Source organism: Camelus dromedarius, chromosome 27 (genome assembly GCF_036321535.1).
Source record: "Camelus dromedarius isolate mCamDro1 chromosome 27, mCamDro1.pat, whole genome shotgun sequence".
In the NCBI taxonomy this organism is placed as follows: Eukaryota; Metazoa; Chordata; class Mammalia; order Artiodactyla; family Camelidae; genus Camelus; species Camelus dromedarius.
The window spans coordinates 6,256,683-6,278,444 of record NC_087462.1 but is presented as its reverse complement, the minus strand read 5'-3'; the positions used below and the strand labels follow the sequence as shown (position 1 = coordinate 6,278,444).

Here is a 21,762-nt window from a genome sequence, read left to right as displayed (position 1 = left end):
AGCCTGAGAGTAACTGTACCTCCAGGGAGGAGGAAAGAACAGAACAAAGGGGGCTGGAGAGCACAGGGACTCTGCTTACTCACAGCCTTGTCTGAACCTTGCCAAGGGCACAGTCCAGATGCCATGGACCTCCACTCAGAAAACTCCAGCATCACTGCCACAGCCTGTGAACCCTGCAAGGTCCAGCCCCTCCCCGGGCCCGCACTCCTTGACCACATCCCCCACCACTCACCCCACTGCTCCCTCTACTCCAGCCACACCTGTCACCTGCCCTTCCACAGGCAACACGCCCACCTCCGAGCCTCTGCTTGCTGTTCCCTCCTCCTGGATGTCCTTCCCTTACCACTTTTCAGTTTGTTCTCATGCCACTGAGGCCTTGGCTCAAGTCTCATCCCCCTCAACTTCAAACAACTCTTTCTCCCACCCACTCTCTGCTCCCCATGCTTTTGACGTGTCATAGTTGTTACTACCTGACAGGCATAACTTTTGTTCCACCTCCACGAAACCCGGGGCCTGAGGTGCTATCTCTGTACCACCGAGTGCAGTGCCAGGCACACAGCTGGCCCTGCAAGATGCATATCTACTCAAGATTTCACATGTACGGTTTTAACAATGAAACCCAGCAAAGATCTACTACTATACATCTACCAGCCTTGTGGTCCTTACCCAAGAAGTATTAGCAGCTTAAGAAACATTATAGGTTAAGTTCTAAAAACTTTACTAGGATACTAAGAACTTGTGTCTTCAGGGAAGTGCCCTGTTACAACAAAGATGAAACATCAGGTACCTGAAGCAGGTCAGTTTGTGTTGGGGAAGAGCCTCATAACTCTCAAAGCCAGATTCATTGGCGTCGAAGATGGACAATCTCTCATTTGTCAACAACTGTATCTCTTCCACCTGAGAGACATTGGACAATTGAGTAGAGGCGCAGGAGACAGGAAAAGTAAGGCTGAATACAGAGCTGGAACTTACTGCATCAGGGGGATGCTGTTCATATTTTAGTTCAGGGTCATCCAGGTACTGGCCACACTGAACGCACTTTAAAGGATCGGTCTGTAGGGCATGAACATAAATGACACTCAGAAAGCCAGCCCCGAGCAACCCCACTAGTGTTACAACCGGTTTTGTTCCCAGAAGTACATTTACCTTGGAGGACGTGACTGCTGTTTTGGTTCGAGCCGTTTTTTTCTCAGATCTGAGAACAAAGCACAAGATGCTTTTTAGTCATTTCAGAACATATCAGAGTCTGCCTGATTCAGCAGACACAGATGAGCAACAGCTGCCACGTAAGGGGCAAGGTGTGAGGTCCTAAGTGTGTTTCTACCACACGGAAGGGACCTGCCTCACCCGGCCGGACTGGAGAGTCTCAGTCCTGCTCTCACGCTTGGTCAGACAAAGCTGAGGTTGCTCTAGGAATTAACTAAAAACCCCTTAATCGTTCTTCCTAGAACAACCGTTTTAATGTTATGATCTGCTTTGCATAAAGATAAAACAAGTTCTTACGGTTCTTTGGATGTAGTTTTGCGTCTCTTCTCCTCCTAAAATGAGAAAACAAAAGAGTGAAGGTTAAAAAAAAAAGCATTTTACAACTGGATAATGCTTCACAGTTAAGGATCTTATGTAAGTAGTTACCACAAATCTAGTCAGAGGCAGGAAGGCTACAGGTAAGCTGTTATTTCCACAAAATGCAAGTAAGAGGACAGGGGTAAAACTGCAGGTGACACATTTAGGACAAACAGCAACCAAGTATTTTGTATAGACTTGTTTGGGTCCTGAATCAAACTGTAAGAGACACAGTGGAGACCACCAGGGAAACTTGAACAGGTTAGATTTTGGTATCATTGTGTTATGATGATGGTAATTGTGGTATTTAAAAGAGATTTCTCTCCTTTTAGGAGCATTTCTGTAAGTATTTCAGTAGCACTTCTGAGACTCGTTCATCAGGGTGGGGGAGGGTAAGGAGGAGAACGAGTACGGCTGGGCTGATGCGTGCCTGGCCACAGGCTGATCACTGGAAGTTAACGAGAATGTGAAGGTTCATTACCCTATCCTGTTCATTTTGGGGTACATCTGCATGTTTCCACATGAAAAAGTTAATTTGTTAAAAAGTCACTTTAACATATTCCAGCCAATGGGATACATGAAACAGAATTGAAAAACAAGGCCTCACCTTTTCATCCTCATCTTTCTCATCAGGAACTTGTGGTTTTCCTCTTTCAGATTCTTTTTCTTCAGGTCTCCGTTTGCTAGCTCTGTTGGATAAACAAATAAGCCAAATGTTAGCTTAAAAGAAAAAGAGCTTAAAAAAAAAAAAAAAGAAACTATATTTCCAATTTACACTAAAAATGATAAACTAACGTCTCCCTATAGAAAAGCAAAATATTTAGAATAGGTCTGGCAAACAGATACTTTCTTCCCAACCAAAAGAGAAAGCTCTCGACACAGTGGCTCTGAAGGCCTGCTACTAACTTGTAATCCTGAAACAAGGCCTTCAGAAGCCCCATGTGATCCCTCAGACGGGGGTCCTGATGCAGGTGCTAGAAGCTAAGAGACGTGTGACTGCAGTGATGGGAATGCTACCCATGTGGCAAAGGGTGAGAGGTAAGGACAGGGCCCAGTAATTTAAATTACACAAAGCACAGCACAAAAGCACAAGCATTAACTACTTACAGATCTCTGGGTTGACTTCTGTGCCTCCTTTCATCCTGAGAGAAGAAAGTGTGGGTAGAGAAATAAAAGGGGGAAAATTAGTTTCTGAGCAAGAGCAAGACAAAACCGTACAGTATTAGTTAAGGATTGCAGCACTGTGGAAGGAGAGAACAGGAAAATCTGAGCAGGTCTGCAGGATAGAGATGAGGCTTCAGAAATTTTAACTCAGTTTCCTAACACCTAAAAAGAGTTGACCAGGAGTTGGCAAACTTCCCGTAAAGGGCCAAAAAATAAACATTTTCAGATTTACAAGCCACAAGACCTATTGTCACAGCTACTCAACTCTGCCACTGTAATATAAGAGCAGCCAGAAACAATGCGTAAGTGAAAAGGCATGGCTGTGTTCCAATAAAACTGTACAAAAGCGGGCAGAGGGCCAGATTTGGTCCGCGGACCATAGTTTACCAACCCCTGTCCTACGATAGTTCAACGTAAAAAGTATTACAGCCATTTTGTTTATGCCAGCTAAAACGCCTACAGCTCTGTCAGGGGTGAAGATGTCACACAGACAGGCATTGGGACAGCAGGAGTTGGGTCGGGGTGACAAAACTTCGGAATCTAGTATGGGAAAGAAACAGAAGTAGGAATTCCCAGCTTGGTCACCAACTCATTAAAAAATGGCTGAGCCCACACAGAAAAAAGTACCTTTCTGATAAGTTCAGCTCATCTTCATAAAGCAACAAATGTATAAAGCAAGAAATGTACAAATAGATTAAAACAGAAGAACAGTTAACATTAGGCAAAGTCAAATGTTTGATCTGTCCTTTTCCACTGTGAGGCAAAAGCGCTGGCTGTGTGATCTCAAGTTCCTGCCAGTTGCTGTCTGAGAAGAATAGGTACTTTGCAACACCACTAAGATCTCTAGATCTGAAGGGATCTCAGGCAAGTGCTGACAGTAAGGTAATGAATAGCCAGACAGAAGAGGTGAGAGACAGTAAGATGTCAGAACAAGCTGGAGGCAACACCATATGTGGATCATATGCCATAGAATGAGAAGGAGCGCCTACTGCCAACGAGGTCGGAAGTGAGGGTGCTCACGACCCAGCCAGTCTGACCTCAGGCTCTGCTCTCCAGATGTCAGAAAACCAGAGGCAATCCTGGGACTACCCCAGTTTGGCTTGTCTTACCCAGGGCCCAAGTGCTAAGGGGCTTAGGATTCCTGTGCTGTGGCCCTCTGCAGACAGAGCCCCTCCCCCGGAGTTCAGGTAGCCGGACAGCCCTGCGGATAACCTTGCAGCCCTGTACTTCTACGGGCCAATGTACAAGGTTTCAGGGTTTAAATGTGTTCACTTAGCTGAACTGGAGAAGCTGACGGGGTGGGAGGAGTGAGACTCAGAACTCAGGAGACTGACGGGTGAAGCAGCACCAGCACGATGACACACATGTCTGGGGTGACACGCCAAGCCTTCTCTGTGCAAAAGCTCTCAAGGGAAGCTGGGTCCACACACATCTCAGTCAAGGCAATGTGGGCCCTTGCCACCGTTATGACAGACAACTGAACACATCATATGTCAGGCGCTGACACGCAGTGACAACCACCCCCCTAGGAGAGGGGTAAGTATCCTGCCTGGGGCCACCCCATGGGTAGGCAGGGCTGGATTTGAACCCAGAGCCCCATCCGCTGCCGTTTCTCCCCACCAACTGGGAACATAAGGGTCAGGTACAGTGAAGTGATAAGGGTCTTTACTTTGTCTTCTCCTTCAGTCACTTCAGCCTGAGCTCCCCCGGGCCTCGCATCTCGGTCTGGCTCCTCCTTAGGCCTCTGTTTCGGTGTTCTGCCACAGAACAAACACACAGTCAGCTCAGGGAGCCTGATTCCATTTCGGGGCAGGGTAGCCCCAGTGAGGGTTTACATGGTCTCCTCCCCAGAGTTAGAGCAGGGGTCACCTTTCTCAGCTGAAGGGCAAGTCTTCACTGCAAAAGGCATTTATCACTTCAGAACTTATGATCTAAGAGTGCCATCAACACCTCATGTGAGTGTTGTCGAGGTACACAGTAGTTTAAAACAAACAAGACAACAAGGCTCCACTGATTTCTTGTAACCTGATGGGAATCTGCCTGAGGTGGATTTCCGGGCAGGTTCACGAGCTGGCCTGAGGTGCGGTCTGCACCAGTGACTGTGGAAAGCTGAGTGCACGTGTGGTATCTTCACCTCTCCTTCTGCCAGGGCCCTGCCACTCGGTTCAGGGGTTCTGCCCACCCTGGACCCAGGCCCAGTCTCAACATCTTCAGCCCATTGCACGTCAGAGGCTCCTTTCCACGTCTGCCCTCCTGAGCTGCTACTGCCACGAGAGCACACCCAGACCGGCCAAGTCCTGGGGCCAAAGCAGGTTAGTCTGGCCAAGATCAGCTGACGGCCACTGAGCCGCAGATATGTAAGCTCAAAAACACTTACTGTCGTAAACCACTGAGCTTTGGGGCAGTTTGTTACACGGCGTCTTCACAGCTATGGGAAGAGACAGAGCTGCTCATTTAATGCCCTTTAACCACCACCTGACAAAATGCTTGCTGTATGAGTACCACTGAGGAAGGGCCTGGGGTCAAGGTCAGCTGGTCAGCTAAATCTCAGCTGACCTCGGCCACCACTGAAGTGGTCTGACCTTCCACAAGCAGAAGTCACCCACACATTCCATGTTCTCATCATGTACTTAATGCTCTGTCCAATCTACTATTTTTACCAGAACACTTATTTTAGCAATTACGTTTCACAATCAAAGTACAAAGGCATGTTAACTATACTTACAGTTCTTTGGTTTGACTTCTGAGTCTCTTTTCTTCCTAAGTGGGGGGAGAGGGAAAACAAAAAAAGGAGTTAATTTTTCCCCATTTGATTTTGATCTTTCAACTAAGGAGTTTTACGGAAATAAAATACCTAAACTGATCTTACAGGCTAGTTGAGAGTAAAGGTTTTCTTTCAACACAGCAAAATTTTTTTGGTGGGGTAAGGCAGGAAATTAAAGAACTCTTAGACCCTGCTGTTTAAGAGAAATTTGGGGCTAAAATACTATCACCTGTCATGATTAAGTGTTGACAACCTCCTAGATAATAACAATTATATCAAAACTAGGACTCTATAATAAAGGAATGAAGTAGAAGTGACCCAATCTGGACAAGAGCCCCATCTCAAACACAGAAAACAAATCATTTTGAACCTGAATTTAGAGAGCTAAACAACTTCTCCAGAGAGCCACACATTTTGTAAGGCGATCACAAAGGTTGGTGATATTAAGAGAAGTACACTGCAGACATTCCCACTGTAAGAAGAGATCCTGGTTGTCTGGCCACAGACGAGGGATTTCAATCTGGCCCAAAGATCCTTCTTTGGAGGACGGTTGAGCTAGCCCACTAGAACTGCTTGTTCTCAAATAATGCCAACATGTGTCCCAACTGTAACTGCTGCTAATTCTAACTAGGATCAGGGCAGGGAAGTGATCAATTAAAGACCAGATTCAAACTGACACAACACTGTAAACTGACTACACTTCAACTAAAAAAAAAAAGACTAGATTCAAGTACCAAATGGTTCAATAGTGATCATACATCTTAGTGGATTATCCCATTAGAACAAAATAACAGATATCCATCCTTTCAGACTCTCAATAAGGGCACACACCCCCTACTTGAGTTTCTAAGAAACTTCTAATCAATGTCTTAACAAAACCAAAGGGGACTTGATATTCCACCTGTTACCGCCCCATGTCATTCCTTTGGCACAGGGGGCAGTGTCATAGAATGGTAAAGCTTCTAGTATCAGACCCCCAATTCCTTCTCCTATGCTCTGCCTCAAGGGGGTTCGGTGGTACATCTGTATTTCATAGAACCTTAAACTCATTTTACAAATGGAGCTGGAGGTCTAAGGAAAGAACTGGTCTGACCTCAGTTAAGAATGCAACTTCAGCACGGGAGGGTACAGCTCAAGTAGTAGAGCACATCACATGCTTAGCATACACAAGGTCCTAGGTTCAATCCCCAGTACCTCCTCTAAGAATAAAAAATAAACCTAATTACCTCTCCCCTAAAAAATAAACAAGAATGCAACTGTATATCTTGACAATGCTACAGAATTTTAGCACCTCATGTGTCTGAAAAATGAGATCGTCCCAAAAACCTCATGAGTAAGAGACAGGCAGGCAGGTAGGTGAAGAGACAGACTAAAGCTCTGACGGGCTGATGAAGCAGCAGAGGTCTGGCTGACCTCCAGGCCTACCGCTGATGTACTTACTATCACTAAAGCCACATGACCCACCTACCACATAGAGAACCAGCAGAAAAATGAGTCTGAAGAGCATTTTAGTCCAAGGTCAAGGTCATTTTGATCATTAGTGAAAGTCATCCTGTTCTTACATGCTCCCTGCTCCCTGACCCCCTTCCTGGAACCAAATGGGGACTCAGATTAAGGTGAAAGTGACAAACTTGGAAGTGACCAGGCTTTACTTTATCATCTCTTTCTTCTCCTTCCATGTGTGTTCCTGGTCTTACTCTTTCCGGTTCTTCTGCAGGGAGTGGTCCAGCAACTCTGTCAAGCAAAATAACACATCCCAAGGATGACTCTCGTGCACTCCTCCCTGAGGAGTTTTCACAAGGTCTTCTTTCCTACCCCAAAAATCAATCTTTGGATCAGGAGCCCTGAAAGCACATACTACTTTAACATTAATGACCTTTAGATCTGGTTCTGATAACAACCACCAGTTGTCCTCAATTCATTCTCTGCAATGAGAATTCTACCTGAATCAAAAGATTAATAACTCAACCCCAAATTCAGCATCCTGTAGTTGTCTATGGTCACCCTAGCAACTCACTATAAAGTTCTTTTAAAACATTTCAGAGAAGTAATTTCAGTAGTCAAGATTACATAGTGCACAGGACAAAAAGGAATATAATTCTTACGGTTCTCTGGATGTAACTCTACGTCTCTTTTCCTCCTATGTGGAGAGAAGGGAAGAGAAAAAGAATATTCATTTCAAGAGAAGATCAAATCAAAGAGCATGAGTCAAAGTATTTCATATGATTAAAAACAGGGGAGGGGACATAGTCTGGATTTGGGGAAGATCCAGGCAACGGTCAGTCTGGGATGGATGTCCCACCACCCACAAAACGAAAGAGAGGCATATGCAAGCCCTCCATAGGTTAGAGTACAGGAAACAACTCTAAAACTGGTACATTTGTAAATACAGACTTGATATGATAGTCAGCTTGCTTTCACCTGTGATATGTTTTCCCACGAGACAGGGGACTTGGCCATGTGACTTGGACAAGCTGTTTGTCTCGGTTTACCACCTGTGAGTGGGTAGTCTGACTAAACCTAACTACAGCATGTGAATAAAGATCATGAATGGTGACATCTAATTTCCAAGAACAGGAGAATGGGCGTGTCTCACAATAGGATGTCAAGTCTACCTCAGCGATACTGGTAGCCTTGAGTCCAGTGCTTCTCACTCAGGGCAATTTTGCCTCCCAAGGGACATCTGGGAATATCTGAAGGCGTTTTGGTTGTCACAGATGGGAGGGGAGGGGGGAATGCTACTGGCTTCTAGTGAGTAGAAGTCGAGATGCTGCTAGGAACACTCTACAATGCACAGGACTGACTCCTACGGCAGAGATTACCTAGCCCCAAAAGTCAATGCCTTGGTTGAGAAAGCCTCCCTTAGAGCAAACCATGGATACTCATCTTTAGTAAGAAGGCATTTACTACCCACTTGTAAACCTACAGACTTCCCAACTTACACAGCTAATCCTGGGGCAGAACTGAAATAGATAGTGTGTGACTATCTGGTATTATCCAGGTTCACCCCTCAAGTCACATAAGACAGTGCTGGAGTGACACTTTCTATATTGTATGCCTTTAGCAAGTCACTAGTTTTCTAACCTAAAAAGTCTAGGCAGCATTATTACAATACATGTAACAACATGACAATTCTCTGCTTTTACAGAGAAATTGGATGTGGGAAAGGAGCTTATCTGACATTAGAAGTAAATGCTTTAAACACATCACATCTGCTGGTCTGACTGTCATAAATCTTGACAGAGACAAGAAGGCAGACAGGAGAGAACAGACTGAAGTTATGGGTCTGCTGAGCCCTACAGTCTAACCACAATACACTCTGTGCTGCCCCCGGACCAGGGATATGTTCTAAAACCTTCTCAGTCACGTCAAGCCCATTTAGACAGACCCAGCATAAATTCACAATTACCAGCAAGTGTACCAAAAATACATAACGTCAGCCCTACCTGGTCTTTCTCTTCTTCATCGACAGAATCATCTGATTTTGCTCTCTCGGGGTCTTCCTCGGGTTTCCGTTTGGCAGGGCTGTCACACACAGTAAAGCCAATTGTTAGCTCATCCAAACCCTAGACCTTCAGTGGGCATGAAAAAACTGACACTCCTCCCCACCAAAAGTACCCTCTGGTAGGAAAGATTTAGGGCCTGGATACCCTCTTCCCTCCAAGGAGAAGGCCTTCTGGCAAGGATGTTAAAGAGGCTTCAAGCTTAATGTTTCTTTGAGTGACAGGTTTGGAATATCACCATTTTGCAAACTCTAAGAGATCATGGATTGAGGCTTTGATCAATGGCTGCTGGCATCACTGAAGAGACATTACATGCCTCTGCTGGTCAGCCTCCCATTGTCAATAAAGTCTCAAAAAATAAGGCTGAAATCTGGTCAAGCCTCTAGACCTAACTACCAGTTTACAGGAAACTGGAGACAAGGGAACACATTAACCACCATAATGGTATGGTCAGCCAGATCTAGAAACTATTAGACAAATGACATAGTCTTTAAATAAATGGCAAGAAAGTAAGAAACCTGTAACTTGAAAGGCTTGAGAAACAAATCAACCAAACTGTTACACATGGGAACTGTGAACACTGCTATATTTTTGGTAGTAAGGAATTGTTATACTTTATAAGGCATGAAATCATAGTTTTGTTTAAATGTTAAAAATTATAGCAAAATATGCATAAAGACTTGTCAAAGAGAAAGAGACCTTGTCATCTAGAAATATAATGAATTATTTATGGATAAGATGACAAGCCTGATTTGTTTCAAAGCAACCCCACTGAGGGGACATGGGTGTATATGGATGTATTCCATTTAGAATAATTCAGTTGGACCATATAGGGGTACAGATGAAATGATAGCCAGGAGCTGTTAACTGTTGACACGAGTGGTAGATTCTCAGGGGTTCATTTTACGATCCTTGGTAATTTTGTGTATATATTTGAAGTTTCCTATGTTAAGAATAAAAATGAACAAGGTCTTCAGGAATGTTGCTCATGAATGTCTAATGAACACAATTTCAAAATGAAAATCCATGCAATGTGGAAGTCAGAATTACTAAGTTACAGCCTACTAATTCCACCTGTGTTACCAAAAGACAGTTGGCCCCTAAAAAGGGGGCAATCCATTCATTATATACTAACCCCCTTGCAAAATGAGATGTGATGGTGGTCTGCCTGGTAGTTTGCCTTGTAATCCTGGGGCTAGATGCGACTTCGGCTGCTTCAAGAAAAAAAAAACAAAAAAGCCACTATGAATAAAACAGTGCACAGCGAAGGTACAGTTCTTCAGCATTACCAAGCTGGTGCTGAGACCAGGTTCTGAGGATTAAGTATCCTTCCCTTCTTATTCTAAGCAACCACCATCTTGATAAAGCCAGCAATCAGCACCTGCCAGTTTGCCGAGCCACTTAACACAAGCTCTTACATGAGGGGCCCAACCCCGAAACAGACAAGGAAACAGAACCTCTGCTTACACTGTCAAAAGATGAAGTGGCCAAGAACCTGACCTGAGTTCAAGTCCCATGCTCTTATTTTTTAAAAATTCCAAAAGAGTTACTCTGACTGCAAACTGGGAAGGAATCTAAGAATAAACATTTTAGCTTCAACAGGCATAAACTTAGAAGTAGTAAGTATCAGGAGCTCCTGGTATCTTATACCTCATAAATTCAGCCATGTTTGGGGATCTAATGCTCTATAACTTGGTCAAAGACGAAGTTTAAAGTGCACACGTAGGCTAGTCAGAAGTAGACACAAGAAACAGAAGTACTACCCCGGGTGGGGAGACCTATGACTCCAAGTCTAACTGCCCCCTTAGGTGGTACCAGTCGCCATCAAGGTCAAGTGAGTCAAGTGCTCTTACACTTCGTTTCTCCATCGGACTTGCTTCTCCGAGGCATGCAAAGTTTGGAAACAGGTTTGGGGGACTTGTTTTCCTCTGCCATTTCCACTCTGCGGTTCTCACTATTTGTCTGGCTCCCGTTTTCTAGACATCCGTTCACTTCCCGACTCAAAGTATGAGCTCCGTTCTCCAAGGACAAATCTTTATTTAAAAGGGATTTGACTTTAGCCAGGTAGCCCTCCTACAGCAGGAAAGGATAATTTAAGTAGCAGTGAATGTAAACAAGTGCCAACAGAGAGAATACGGAAATACCGGATAGTTATAAAGGAAACGCATGTAACAAGGAGAGTTGGGATTATTCAGCCTCCCTGGTTACAGGCAAGTTTCATGGGAGGAGACGTTTTCTAGACGCTGGGATGTTGAGGACTTACCTCTGATAATTCTTCTTTATGTAATTTGGTTTCCAAATCACATAACTGATTCTTTATTTCTGTCCGCAGAAATTCATGCAAGAGATTTAATTTCTCCTTCACACATTCCTAAGGGAAGGATATAGGTTTAGAAGCCCCCATACTCCCAAGCTATTATTAATTAATGGACTAATACACAAATAGTTACACTGCCTTGTCACATAACAATGACTGAATAGCAGGCAATGTTGAGTCGGCCAAGAAGACTAAATATTCACAAGACATGTTCATGATGTTTCCATTAAGATCACATCACACCATGTCCAGAGTGGTTGAAAAATGGAAGATTGGTAACTAGGTGAAACAGATACATAATGGTATATTAGAACAAAACCGTATCTGTGAAAAACAATGTGATCAGGACAACTTAGAATCCAGATGATGGTATGAAACCTAGACTGGGAAACTCGTCAATGAGTTACAAAAAGCCCACCAATAAAAGCGTATTAGTACAGCACACTAAACAAAAATATCCAAGCTATCCTTAAAACTTTAGGGAAAAGTCAATTCCACTTAAACTTGTTTTTATGAGCTACAAATTATCTGTCAAATAGTCACATTTGATAGTAAATTTTAAGGTGGAGATTACCTTTTCTGTTAAACTATCTCTTTCCAAATCTTTGAGCCTGGGGGAAGAAAAAAAACACTTGTTACTCAGTGTTGTTTAACTATAAGAATACCACAGCTTTAAAGAACTCTGGAAACAAGTTTAACATCAATGTTAGGAAAATAAAATGGTTCCCCCCACCCCACCCAACGTCCAGAATGCCCTACCATAATGCCTACATGTTCAGTCACTGGCAAACTGAATGAGGTCCCCCTTTTGGGGGGTGTTTTTCTGATGACGGTTAAGAGATGATATAGGAATTCTATAACGGAATGTTACTTTAAAAAGGCACTGGGAAAGGAGAAGCAGGTCACACAGTTGGGGTCCTTCCCAAGTTAAGTGACCTACAGCTGGTCTTCCTCCAGCTGGACCTGACAAGATCCCATAGAAAGGTGTACAGGGGTCAGAATGAGTAGACCAGGGCCACAGGATGCTGTGGGGAACAGCCAACTAACATTCCCAAAGGCCAGCATTCTGATGAGGAATATATGAAATGGAGGAGTCAAGGCATCTGGGGCAGCAGGGGGTGGTGCCCACACACAGAGGTTGGAAGTTAGGAAGTTGGCTGGTACCTCACCCAAAAACTCATCCTTCCAAATGTTTGTACCTAATCATTTAGGAGTGCAGAACTGTCATGAGTTTAGCTGGAAAGTCATAGTCTGATTTGATTATTGAAGATTAGTGTCTTGCCACTTTTGGGGGGAAGGGAACAAAAAGAATAAAGGAACAAGAATAGAAGACACTGAGGAAAGTGGAGAGGCTGATGTTCCTGGCCTGGGTGCCGACTTTGGGCAGTGGGGTGAGAACAGGTCTAACCAGCTGGGCAAGCGTCTGTCAGCAGAGGGAAAGTACCCTGGGCAGGGACCAGGCTTCCACCATCTGTGGATCCTACCCTCCAGCACCCAGACTGGGTAGGTACTTGGTTATTACAAGTCCCAAGGGCAGGAGCAGAGCTATTCCAGGCTGGCGTTCCCAGAGGACAAGTGTGAGCAGCACAGCCAGGAATCTGAGCAACAAGCTTTGCTGGACTGATGACATACAGTAGCTATTCCAAGTGCACGTGGACCCTGCTCCTAGCTTCAACCATAGCTCCCATCTGTGGGTGCAGACTATGCCAGACAACGAGCTGAGTGATCGGATGTAGGCATTACCAGGCAGGGACTCCTGACTTGCAGGATGGTCAGGAAAGGTCTTCCTATAGAAAAGACTTAGCAGCCTACAGATGCAGTGCTAATATACTGTGTGTTATATATTGTGTAACTCACACTCAAGATTCAGAATCAAGCTTTCTAGAAGCACATGGAGCCCTTTCAAGGCAAAAGTCACTATACCCTCAAAGTAATCTGGGTCCTGGAAGAGCCTGGGACGAGGACATCTACAGAACTCGGGACCCACAGCCAGAGGTGCACACGCTGCTGCAGGAGCAATACATCTATCTGACTTCAGTCACTCGGCTCACAGAACTGTGGCAGGACACAGCTCCTACCTCGGCCAGCTTCCCTCAGATGTCAAGAACAATGCTCAACAGACTGAAGGCTACCCAAGTGCCCTTTCCCGGAGTGCTGACAAATCCGACATCTGGGCAGGAGACAGATCTGTGGGTCTGAATTCTTTGAACTTGTCCTATGAAGTGGGATATTTAGCCCCGCAGAGAGAAACAAAGAAATCTTCAGAATATCTAAAATGTCTTGCCCTGTGAAGATTGGATTGTACCTGCTTGGCCCCAGAGTGGAAGGTTGGAGCCCAGGACAGGCACCGAGGAGCCAGAGGTGCGGCATGAAGAAGGCTGGCCAGCGTGCCTCTCCTGACACCCAGGCTTTCACTAGAGAGTCCATCCCTTCCCCAGGGAAACCAGCGACACCAGCTCACATGTGCATTATGTTCACAGCCAGAATTAGAAGCAGACCTGAAGGACCAGGTAGAGTAGTCACAGAGAACAGCAGCCACGTTATAAAAGAAAACCTTAGCCCCCTTCCCATGATTCATTCCTTGCTGCTTCCCCCAGAGCAGTTATTTAAAGGGGATAAGATTTTATACATAAACAATCATTAAGGTGAATACAGTTCAGATCTGAGGCTTCTGAAGAGAAAGGGTATAAACAGCATCAGAAAGGAGGGATCCAGGGAAGCTGAGAGCTCAATGGGAACTGGGCAGAGGGAGCAGCCCAGCAGGGGCGCTGGCTCAGAGTACACCCAAGAAACCCACAGGTCGGGCTGACACACAGGGTAAGAAAGGCAAGTCCAGAGAGAGGAGGCTGGATGCCACTTGGAGGGAGGTCAGCAATATCAGGATAAAAACCACTTGATTCTGCTACACACTTAACAAACCACTGAAAGAGTCATGGGGGAAGAAGAATCTAAGATATCAGTCATGCTTTAGGGGAAAAAAAATCTGGCAGAAATACACAGTATAGATTAGATAGGAAGAGATAATGTGTTAAATTACTCTAACATCCTAAACTAGAAATGCTGGTCTGTAATATAGTTTAGCAGCAGGAGCTGGGAACACGCTGGAGGAGCTACAAAGCTCCGTGAACTCTGCCCCTTATAACTGGCTGCATGGTGGGTGGGTAGAGCTACCAGAGGTAGTACTTGTGGTAGGAAGGATAATGGACACCCCAAAGATGTCCACACTCTAATTCCCCAAGACCTGTGACTATGTTACTTTACATGGTAAAAGGGACTTTGCAGATGTGATTAAGGTGACAGCCCTTGAAGTGGGGGAGGTAATCTTGGATTACCCAGGTAGGCCTAGTCAAATCACTTAAATCCTAAGAGCAGAGAAACTTGCCAGCTGCATCTCAAGAGATGTGACTACAGATGTGATGTGAGAACTGGCTTTGGTGGTTTTAAAGAGGGAGGAAGGTGCCCATGAGCCAAAGGATGCCATCACCTCCAGAAGTTGGGAATGGCCCTCATCTTACAGCCAGCAAGAGAAGAGGGACCTCAGTCTTATAACCGCACAAAGAACTGAATTCTGCCAACGACTTGAATCAGGTGGCAGCAAAAACAGCAAGCCTAGACCACTTTACAAGAAGCCAGGCAAAAAGGACAGTTGGAATAAGCAGGTTTACACTGCTATATTATTATCTGTCTGCTATATTAATATCTGCCTTAGTGTCACACCTGCAAGTTGGTACTTTAAATTAGACCCCCCCTTCATGGAAATGAAACACACAGCTGATCTGTGAAGGTTTCTGTGAAGGTTTCCTACCACGTTAACATCTATCAGCCTAGTGCTCACGATGCCCCTGTGGAGTGGGCACCTCCATCCCATTTTATAGATAAAGCACCAGGAGGTTAGACAACTTAGTCATACAGCTGGCAAGTGGTAGGGTGGGATTTGAATCCCAGTAATCTGCACCTCTAGAATCCTACTGCAGGAGAGAACTAGAAAAGGTCGGTTTGACCTCCATTCCTACCTATTCAGGAGCCATGGAACTAGTTAAGAACTTCAAGACAGCCTAATCTAATCAAGAGTGGCCTGCCGATGAGAAATTTATCATAGTTACAAAGACTAAATCAGTTGTGCAAGGAGGGGACTAGAATGAATATATAAATCCAAGCTTCACTGAAGGAGCAAGTCTGGCATACAATTACTCGATGGTCAACTGGACACCCAGCTGCAGACACAATAAATGTAGCAAACATGCTCAGACAACAAATCAGCATCAACTCCGGAGCTGCAAAGGCAGCATGCAGGACGCCCTGACAGAATTCAGCACTCTTCTTGTCGTGGGGAACAGGGACTGTCTTTCTGAGCAGTCTTACAGACGGTAGCCAGCATGGAGAGACGGTAGGTGGAGCCTAGCCTCACACTGGTTGCTCTGCAAGGTCTCAGACCCTGAGAACCTAAAAGGCAGCCTGTGTGGCTTATGAGGAAAAGAGCACAAGATGAGTCAGGCCAAGTGGATGGGGATCCTGGACTTCAGGCCAAGTGCATCAGGCAGTGTATGGGGCAGGACAACCTTTGGATCTAACTTATGCCATAAGAGGATCAGTTTCCACTTATAGAAAACAGACCTGAGTGGCAACCGAAACAAAAATGGGAGACTACTGCTTTTCCTAGACAAAAGATGGTGGCTTAGACAGAGTAAGAAAAAGCAAGTGGAAAATATGTGGCTTGTCCTGAAAGCCATGATTTTTAGAAGACTTAGGATGTAAAATATAAAATACTTCAAGAGTTAAGACTTAAAAACTCAAACATTGAAAATACTTTCCAGTATCATTACATACCTAATGTAATTGTACATGAGTTTTAAAACAAGCTGTTATATAAACACAAGTTAGCGTAAGTGACAAGATTTCTGAGTGAGGACAGGCCTAAATTTTGTTCCTAGAGTATTCTACTTGACTCAGGTAACTCATTATGGATTATACTTTTAATTTTCATGAATCAAGAAGAGCTATACCTCCATTCACAAGAAGGTATAAGGGAGTATTGAATACCATGTTTGTGTATTTTGTATGCGGATATTCAAAATTTAAGAAGAGCCATTGAGAGGGTCATGTAAGCTGACAATGTCAATGGTCTGAGGCAGAAACCCCAAACTCCATATCTACAGTAGGCAATTCTAGTTCAAAGTAATATGGAACCTAGGGTGAATGGTGGATTGTAACACTCACCTAAGAACATTCAAATTCAGCCAAACAAAACACTTGCTCTGGCCCAATAAAACCCCTAGCTGAAGGGAAAGGTTTTGGCAAGAAGCAGACCTCAGCAGGAATCCTTGCTTCCTCGCAGTGAACTCCTGTGGCAACAACTCTTGAGAACACTTGAGGATTAAATGAGATAATGTAAAGTGTTTTATACAATTAGCAGAACTGAAAAAAGCAAGCTAGCTTAGTCAATAACAATGCTAACACGTGGCCCTCTATGTACCAGGCATATTCTCAATGAATCCAATACCAGTTTAATGCCCATGTTAACAATTCCTCGTCCACAGATGTAACCTGTTTATGACACTTAGCCAAGGTCATAAACGAGTCAGTGGAGGTACATTCTCACCAAAGTAAGGAAGGCTGGGCTCAAACTTCTCTGTATTAAGTCTACAATGAAGCCAGGTATTTTCATTACTCAATTTCCATTTTAAGTCATGTTATATCTTGGGAAGATAGATAGTGATGCTTCAGCAAGGCACACCAACCTCCAATTGTGATTAAGAAGTGGTCTGCCACCTGGTAGGGAGACTCAAATACCCCCAGCACATACAATCTACCCCTAAAATCCCAGATCAGAACTGGCCCGGCACAGTTATGGGAAACAAGCACAAGGAAATAGGGAAATGGCAAAACTGGGTTCACAAATCTGGTTGGAAGTGTTCTTTTCGGGATGGTCAAGGTTACTGTGACTAGTGTTCCAAGAGAGGTTTGCAAGTTTCCAGGAGTGAAATAGCCCTTCGCGAACAAGGGGTGGAGGGGGTGTGGGTCTTCCCGCTGACCCATGTGCACAGAATAGCTGTAGCCAGTCCCCGACATTAACTGCTGCCCCTTCACGACCCCCCCCCCCGGAAACTGCAGCCTGTTTTCCCTAGCAAGGGTTCCCTGATGCCCAGGCTCATAGACACAGATTTACTATAAAGAAACCACTCAGCTTTCACGCTGCCCGAGTCCCAGCCCTCACTGCACATTGAGTTCCTTCCAGAATGCAACTTCCCTAGCTGTGTGAGGAGGTGGAGGGAGCTCCCCAGGAAAATGGGGCTCGCAAACCTGAGACGGCCGCGCCCGGGCCCCAACCGGCGACGTCGGTCTCTGAAGGCTGCCATCGGGATGTGTGGTGTGGGGGCACCGAGGGGGCCCCCCAAGACACCCCCAGGGACCAGATCGGCCCGACAGCCCCCCCAGCAAACCGGGCACCGGAAGTGGAGGCCGAAGTGCCCGGGCTGAGGGGTATCCTGAGGCCGCGGGCTGCCCACTTCCTGCGCGACCAGACTGGCGGCAAGGGCCGGGCCCGCAGCTGCTCGGGGAAGGGGATCCCGGAGGCAAACCCAAAGCTTGCTCTAACTGAGGTCAGAAGAGACCCCAAGTTTCTAGTCACCAGGGAGCTGTGAGGGCCCTCGGCCCATTTTGGCGCCAAACGGCCAGGGGCGCGCGCGACCGGAAGTGCCACCCTGCCCGCGCCAACTGCCGCCGCGCGCCGCGCCATCCCACGCATGCGCGCCCGTCTGTCAGCGGCGGCCACGGGCAACCCCGAGGGGAAGCGACCCCCCACCCCAGCGCCGTGCCTCCCCCCCAGGTTCGCGGTCCCCCGAGGCACCTACCGCCTGCGGACATCGTCAGGCAATGAGAAGGCCCGGGAGGCCAGCGCAGGCACCCGGGCTGGGGCGGTACGGGCGGGCATCTTAGAAGGTGCAGCAGAGGCAGCAGCAGCACAGGCAACCCTGGCTTTTCGCGCGGAAACCGATGGGGAGGGGCGGCGAGCGGAGGCGGCGCGTACCATCCAGGCCCGGGAGTGGGGGAAGGCGGGACGTACCACACGGAGAGAGGCCGTACCATGTGTGGGCAGACGCAGTGGAGCCGGCTGTGCGCAGGGGTTGCGCATGCGCGAGGCAGACGCGCACCCCCGCGCTGAGCAGTGGGCTTGTCCAAGCGCCTCTGCTGGGAGCCTTGCCTGAGACATTCATTCATTCATTCTTTCCCCGCAGGCTAGGAGTAAAATCCGGAGCATCTCCAGGTGGTTCTAGCGTGAGGGCTCTAGAGTTCAAGTCCTCAATTCCAATCCCACCTCCACCTATTTGCTAACCCTGGGCAGGTCATTTGGAATCAGTCTGTTTCCTCATTTGTGAAAAGGAGCTAATAGGAGACCTGGGCCACTTCCACAGCCTGTGTGTTGAAAGAAGCACCGGAACTTCGGCAAAGAATAGTGTCTTCAAATGGTGCTGGGAAAATTGGATACCTACATGCAAAAGAATGAAAGTGGACCTTTACCTTACACCTTATATAGAGTTAACTCAAATGGATTAAAGGCATAAGTCTAGACCTAAAACTACAGAACTCCTAGAAGAAAATGTGTGTGTGTCTGTGGCTGTGGCTGTGGCTGTGGCTGGGGTGGTGGGAACAGCTTCACAACATTGTACTTGGCAATGATTTCTTGGATATGACACCAAAGCACAGGCCACAAAAGCTAAAATAGATGGGACTACATTCAAGTAAACATATGCACAGCAAAGGATTCAAAGTGAAAATGCAACCAATAGGATGGGAGAAAATGTTTGTGTATCTGATAAGGGCTTAATATCCAAAATACATAAAGAACTCCTACCACTCAACAAAAAGACAACTCGATTTAATAAAAAGGCAAAAGATTTGAATAGACAGTTCCATAAAAGACACACAAGATGGACAAACATGAAAAGATGTTCAACATGACTAATCAGGGAAATGCAAATCAAAACCACAATGAGATCCCCTCACACACATTAGGATGGTCACTATCAAAACAAAACAAAGTATTAGCGACAACGTGGAGATTAGGACCTATATGAACTGTTGGTAGGGATTTAGAATAGTGCAGCTGCTATAGCAAAGTGTGAAGTTTCCCCAAAAAATTAACAACAGAATTATCATATGATGTGGCAATCCCATTTCTGGGTATGTATTCAAAACAATAGAAAATGGGATCTGGAAGAGATATTTGCACACTCGTCTTCATAGCAGCATTATTTATAATAGCCAAGAGGTGGAAGCAGCCCAAATGTCCATGTATATAGATGAATGGATAAGGCAAGTGTGCCATATACAAACAACGGATTACTCAGCCTTAAAAAAGGAAATCCTGCCCTTTTGTGATAACCTGGGTGAACCTTGAGGTCATTATGCTAAGTGAAATAAGCCAGTCACGAAGACAGACACTGCGTGATTCCACTTATTTGAGGTATCTAATTTAATCACCTCTTACAAAAGAACAACAGGAGTTACCAGGGGCTGGGGGGTGGAGTAGGAGGGGAGATGTTCAATGGGAATAGAGTTTCAGTTTTAGGGGATGAAAAGTTTCAGAGATCTCCGCAACAAAGTGCATGTAGTTAACACTAGTATACTGCACATTTAAAAATGGTTACGATGGTACATGCTATGTGTTTTTAACCACAATAAAGAAGAAATAAACCATTAATAAGGTAAAGGGTTTGGTTTTTTTTTTTTAAGTATTTTATCTGCCACAACAAAAAAAGCATCAAGGGGAAGGTATAGCTCAGTGGTAGAATGCATGCCTAGCATGCACAAGGTCCTGGGTTCAATCCCCAGTTCCTCAATTAAAATAAATAAAAACTTAAATGCTATCAACAGTTTAAAAAAACTTAATTACCTTCCCCCAAAAAAAGGAATAAAGAAAAAGAAAAAGCATCAGAATGGATTTACAAGTTGTACTAAAAAATTTATAAGTGAATGTGTTTGTAGACACACATAAACTAGTTTCCTCCAACAGGTGGTGGAGAGCTTCTGGCCAGAAATGGACCAGAGACCCTCTGGTTGCTATGAGTTACACACACAGAGCAGGATCCAGGAGGACTGAAATATTAGGAATAAAATTAATAGCTATTAATTTAATATTTAATCAGCACTATGTACTTACTGTACCAGGCACTTTAGGAGTAGTTTAATTTAATCCTTGACTACCAAAAAGGGAGGGTATCAGGACCCCTATTTCCCATGGCCTAGGATATCTGTCACAAAGAAGTCTGGCTCAGAGGCTGCTTACCCAAGATCATAGGTTCAGTAGCAGCAGGATCCATGAATCCAAGTGTTTTTAACTCCAGATCCTGCATGTAAAACAGTGACCCCTGGGTTGGCCAGCTGTCAGGCACCCAGGAGGCCCAGGGGCAGCACTGGGGGAACTACACTAAGGAGGAAGGGCAGACAAGAGGTGGCAAATAGAAGACTATTTCACCAGAGTGAGGCTCAGGACCTGTAGACTTATCAGAAGCCAGTATCTGGGTCCCTAACCCACCTTAGGAAGAGGGACGCTCACAGGACAGGGGAGGGAGGGGAGAGAGATGAGCAGATCTGCTGTTCAGGGGCCTCAGCTCTCAGGAAAGCAGCTGCACTTATTGGAGGCTCCCTCTCAGGTAGCTTCTCTTCCTACTTCTTTTACCAAGGGAGGATTTGACCCATTTTACAGATGGAGCAAGGGTTCAGATACATAGATATGTTCAAGGGCCCCCAGCAAGTTGGGACCTACACTGGGCTTCTAGCCCAGCTGATCTGCTCTCAAGTTACTCAGAGGCAAAAAGCCAGGCACCATCTCTAATTCCTTCCCTCCCCTCACATGCAGCAGGTGAGTAATCTGTCGGTTCTTCCTCTGAAATACACCCAGGTCTTTCTGCTTATCCACTGGGCTGCCACCCCAACCCAGACTGCCATTATGGCTCTCCTGGACTATTCTAGCAGCCTCTTTCCCCATCTCCCAGACCACTGCATCCAGAGGGCATTAAAAATATTTTTTCCTGAGGAGAGGTAATTAGGTTTATTTATTTATTTTAAAGGTTTGGGGGGTGGTAATTAGGATTATTTATTATTTTTTAGTGGAGGTACTGGGGATCAAACCCAGGACCTCGTGCACGCTAAGCATGCACACTAGCACTGAGCTACACCCGCCCACCCACAGAAGGTGTTAAAATTTTCTAACGCCCTTTTCTTTCCCACTCAAATCTTCCAGAACTTCCCATTGCCCTTGAAGTAAAATGTAAGCATTTAACTCCATTTATAGGTTCCTGTCTGGATGCAGCTCACCTCCCTCCCCCCATCAATAAGCTTCAGCTTCATTGACCCACTTTCAGTCTTTCCGACTCTTAAGTGCCCCAGGGCCTTTGCCTTTGCTGTCACTTCTGCCCAGCCTGCTCTTCTGGGAGATTCATACAGCTCAA

General features: G+C 45.5%; 1 protein-coding gene across 5 annotated transcripts in view; it reads right to left on the bottom strand.

Annotated features, from left to right (window-relative positions):
* The window catches only part of DNMT1 (DNA methyltransferase 1), a 36,703-nt gene extending 18,367 nt beyond the window's left edge, over positions 1-18,336 (bottom strand). The window contains exons 1-16 of one of the 5 annotated variants that reach the window (XM_010978348.3): positions 18,163-18,336; positions 11,886-11,922; positions 11,258-11,365; positions 10,848-11,067; positions 10,130-10,208; positions 8,938-9,016; positions 7,597-7,631; positions 7,144-7,225; positions 5,453-5,487; positions 4,397-4,484; positions 2,671-2,705; positions 2,171-2,252; positions 1,504-1,538; positions 1,147-1,195; positions 973-1,053; positions 788-897 (exon numbers count right to left, since the gene is read on the bottom strand). In XM_010978348.3, the coding sequence (XP_010976650.3) occupies positions 788-897; positions 973-1,053; positions 1,147-1,195; positions 1,504-1,538; positions 2,171-2,252; positions 2,671-2,705; positions 4,397-4,484; positions 5,453-5,487; positions 7,144-7,225; positions 7,597-7,631; positions 8,938-9,016; positions 10,130-10,208; positions 10,848-11,067; positions 11,258-11,365; positions 11,886-11,922; positions 18,163-18,242 (1,235 nt within the window). In that variant the 5' untranslated portion in view covers positions 18,243-18,336. Of the gene's footprint in view, positions 1-787; positions 898-972; positions 1,054-1,146; positions 1,196-1,503; positions 1,539-2,170; positions 2,253-2,670; positions 2,706-4,396; positions 4,485-5,452; positions 5,488-7,143; positions 7,226-7,596; positions 7,632-8,937; positions 9,017-10,129; positions 10,209-10,847; positions 11,068-11,257; positions 11,366-11,885; positions 11,923-17,611; positions 17,956-18,162 lie in introns of those variants that run through there. The other 4 variants (XM_031437311.2, XM_031437308.2, XM_031437310.2 and 1 more) reach the window with 4 other exon arrangements.
* Between the last annotated feature and the right edge of the window lie 3,426 nt (positions 18,337-21,762).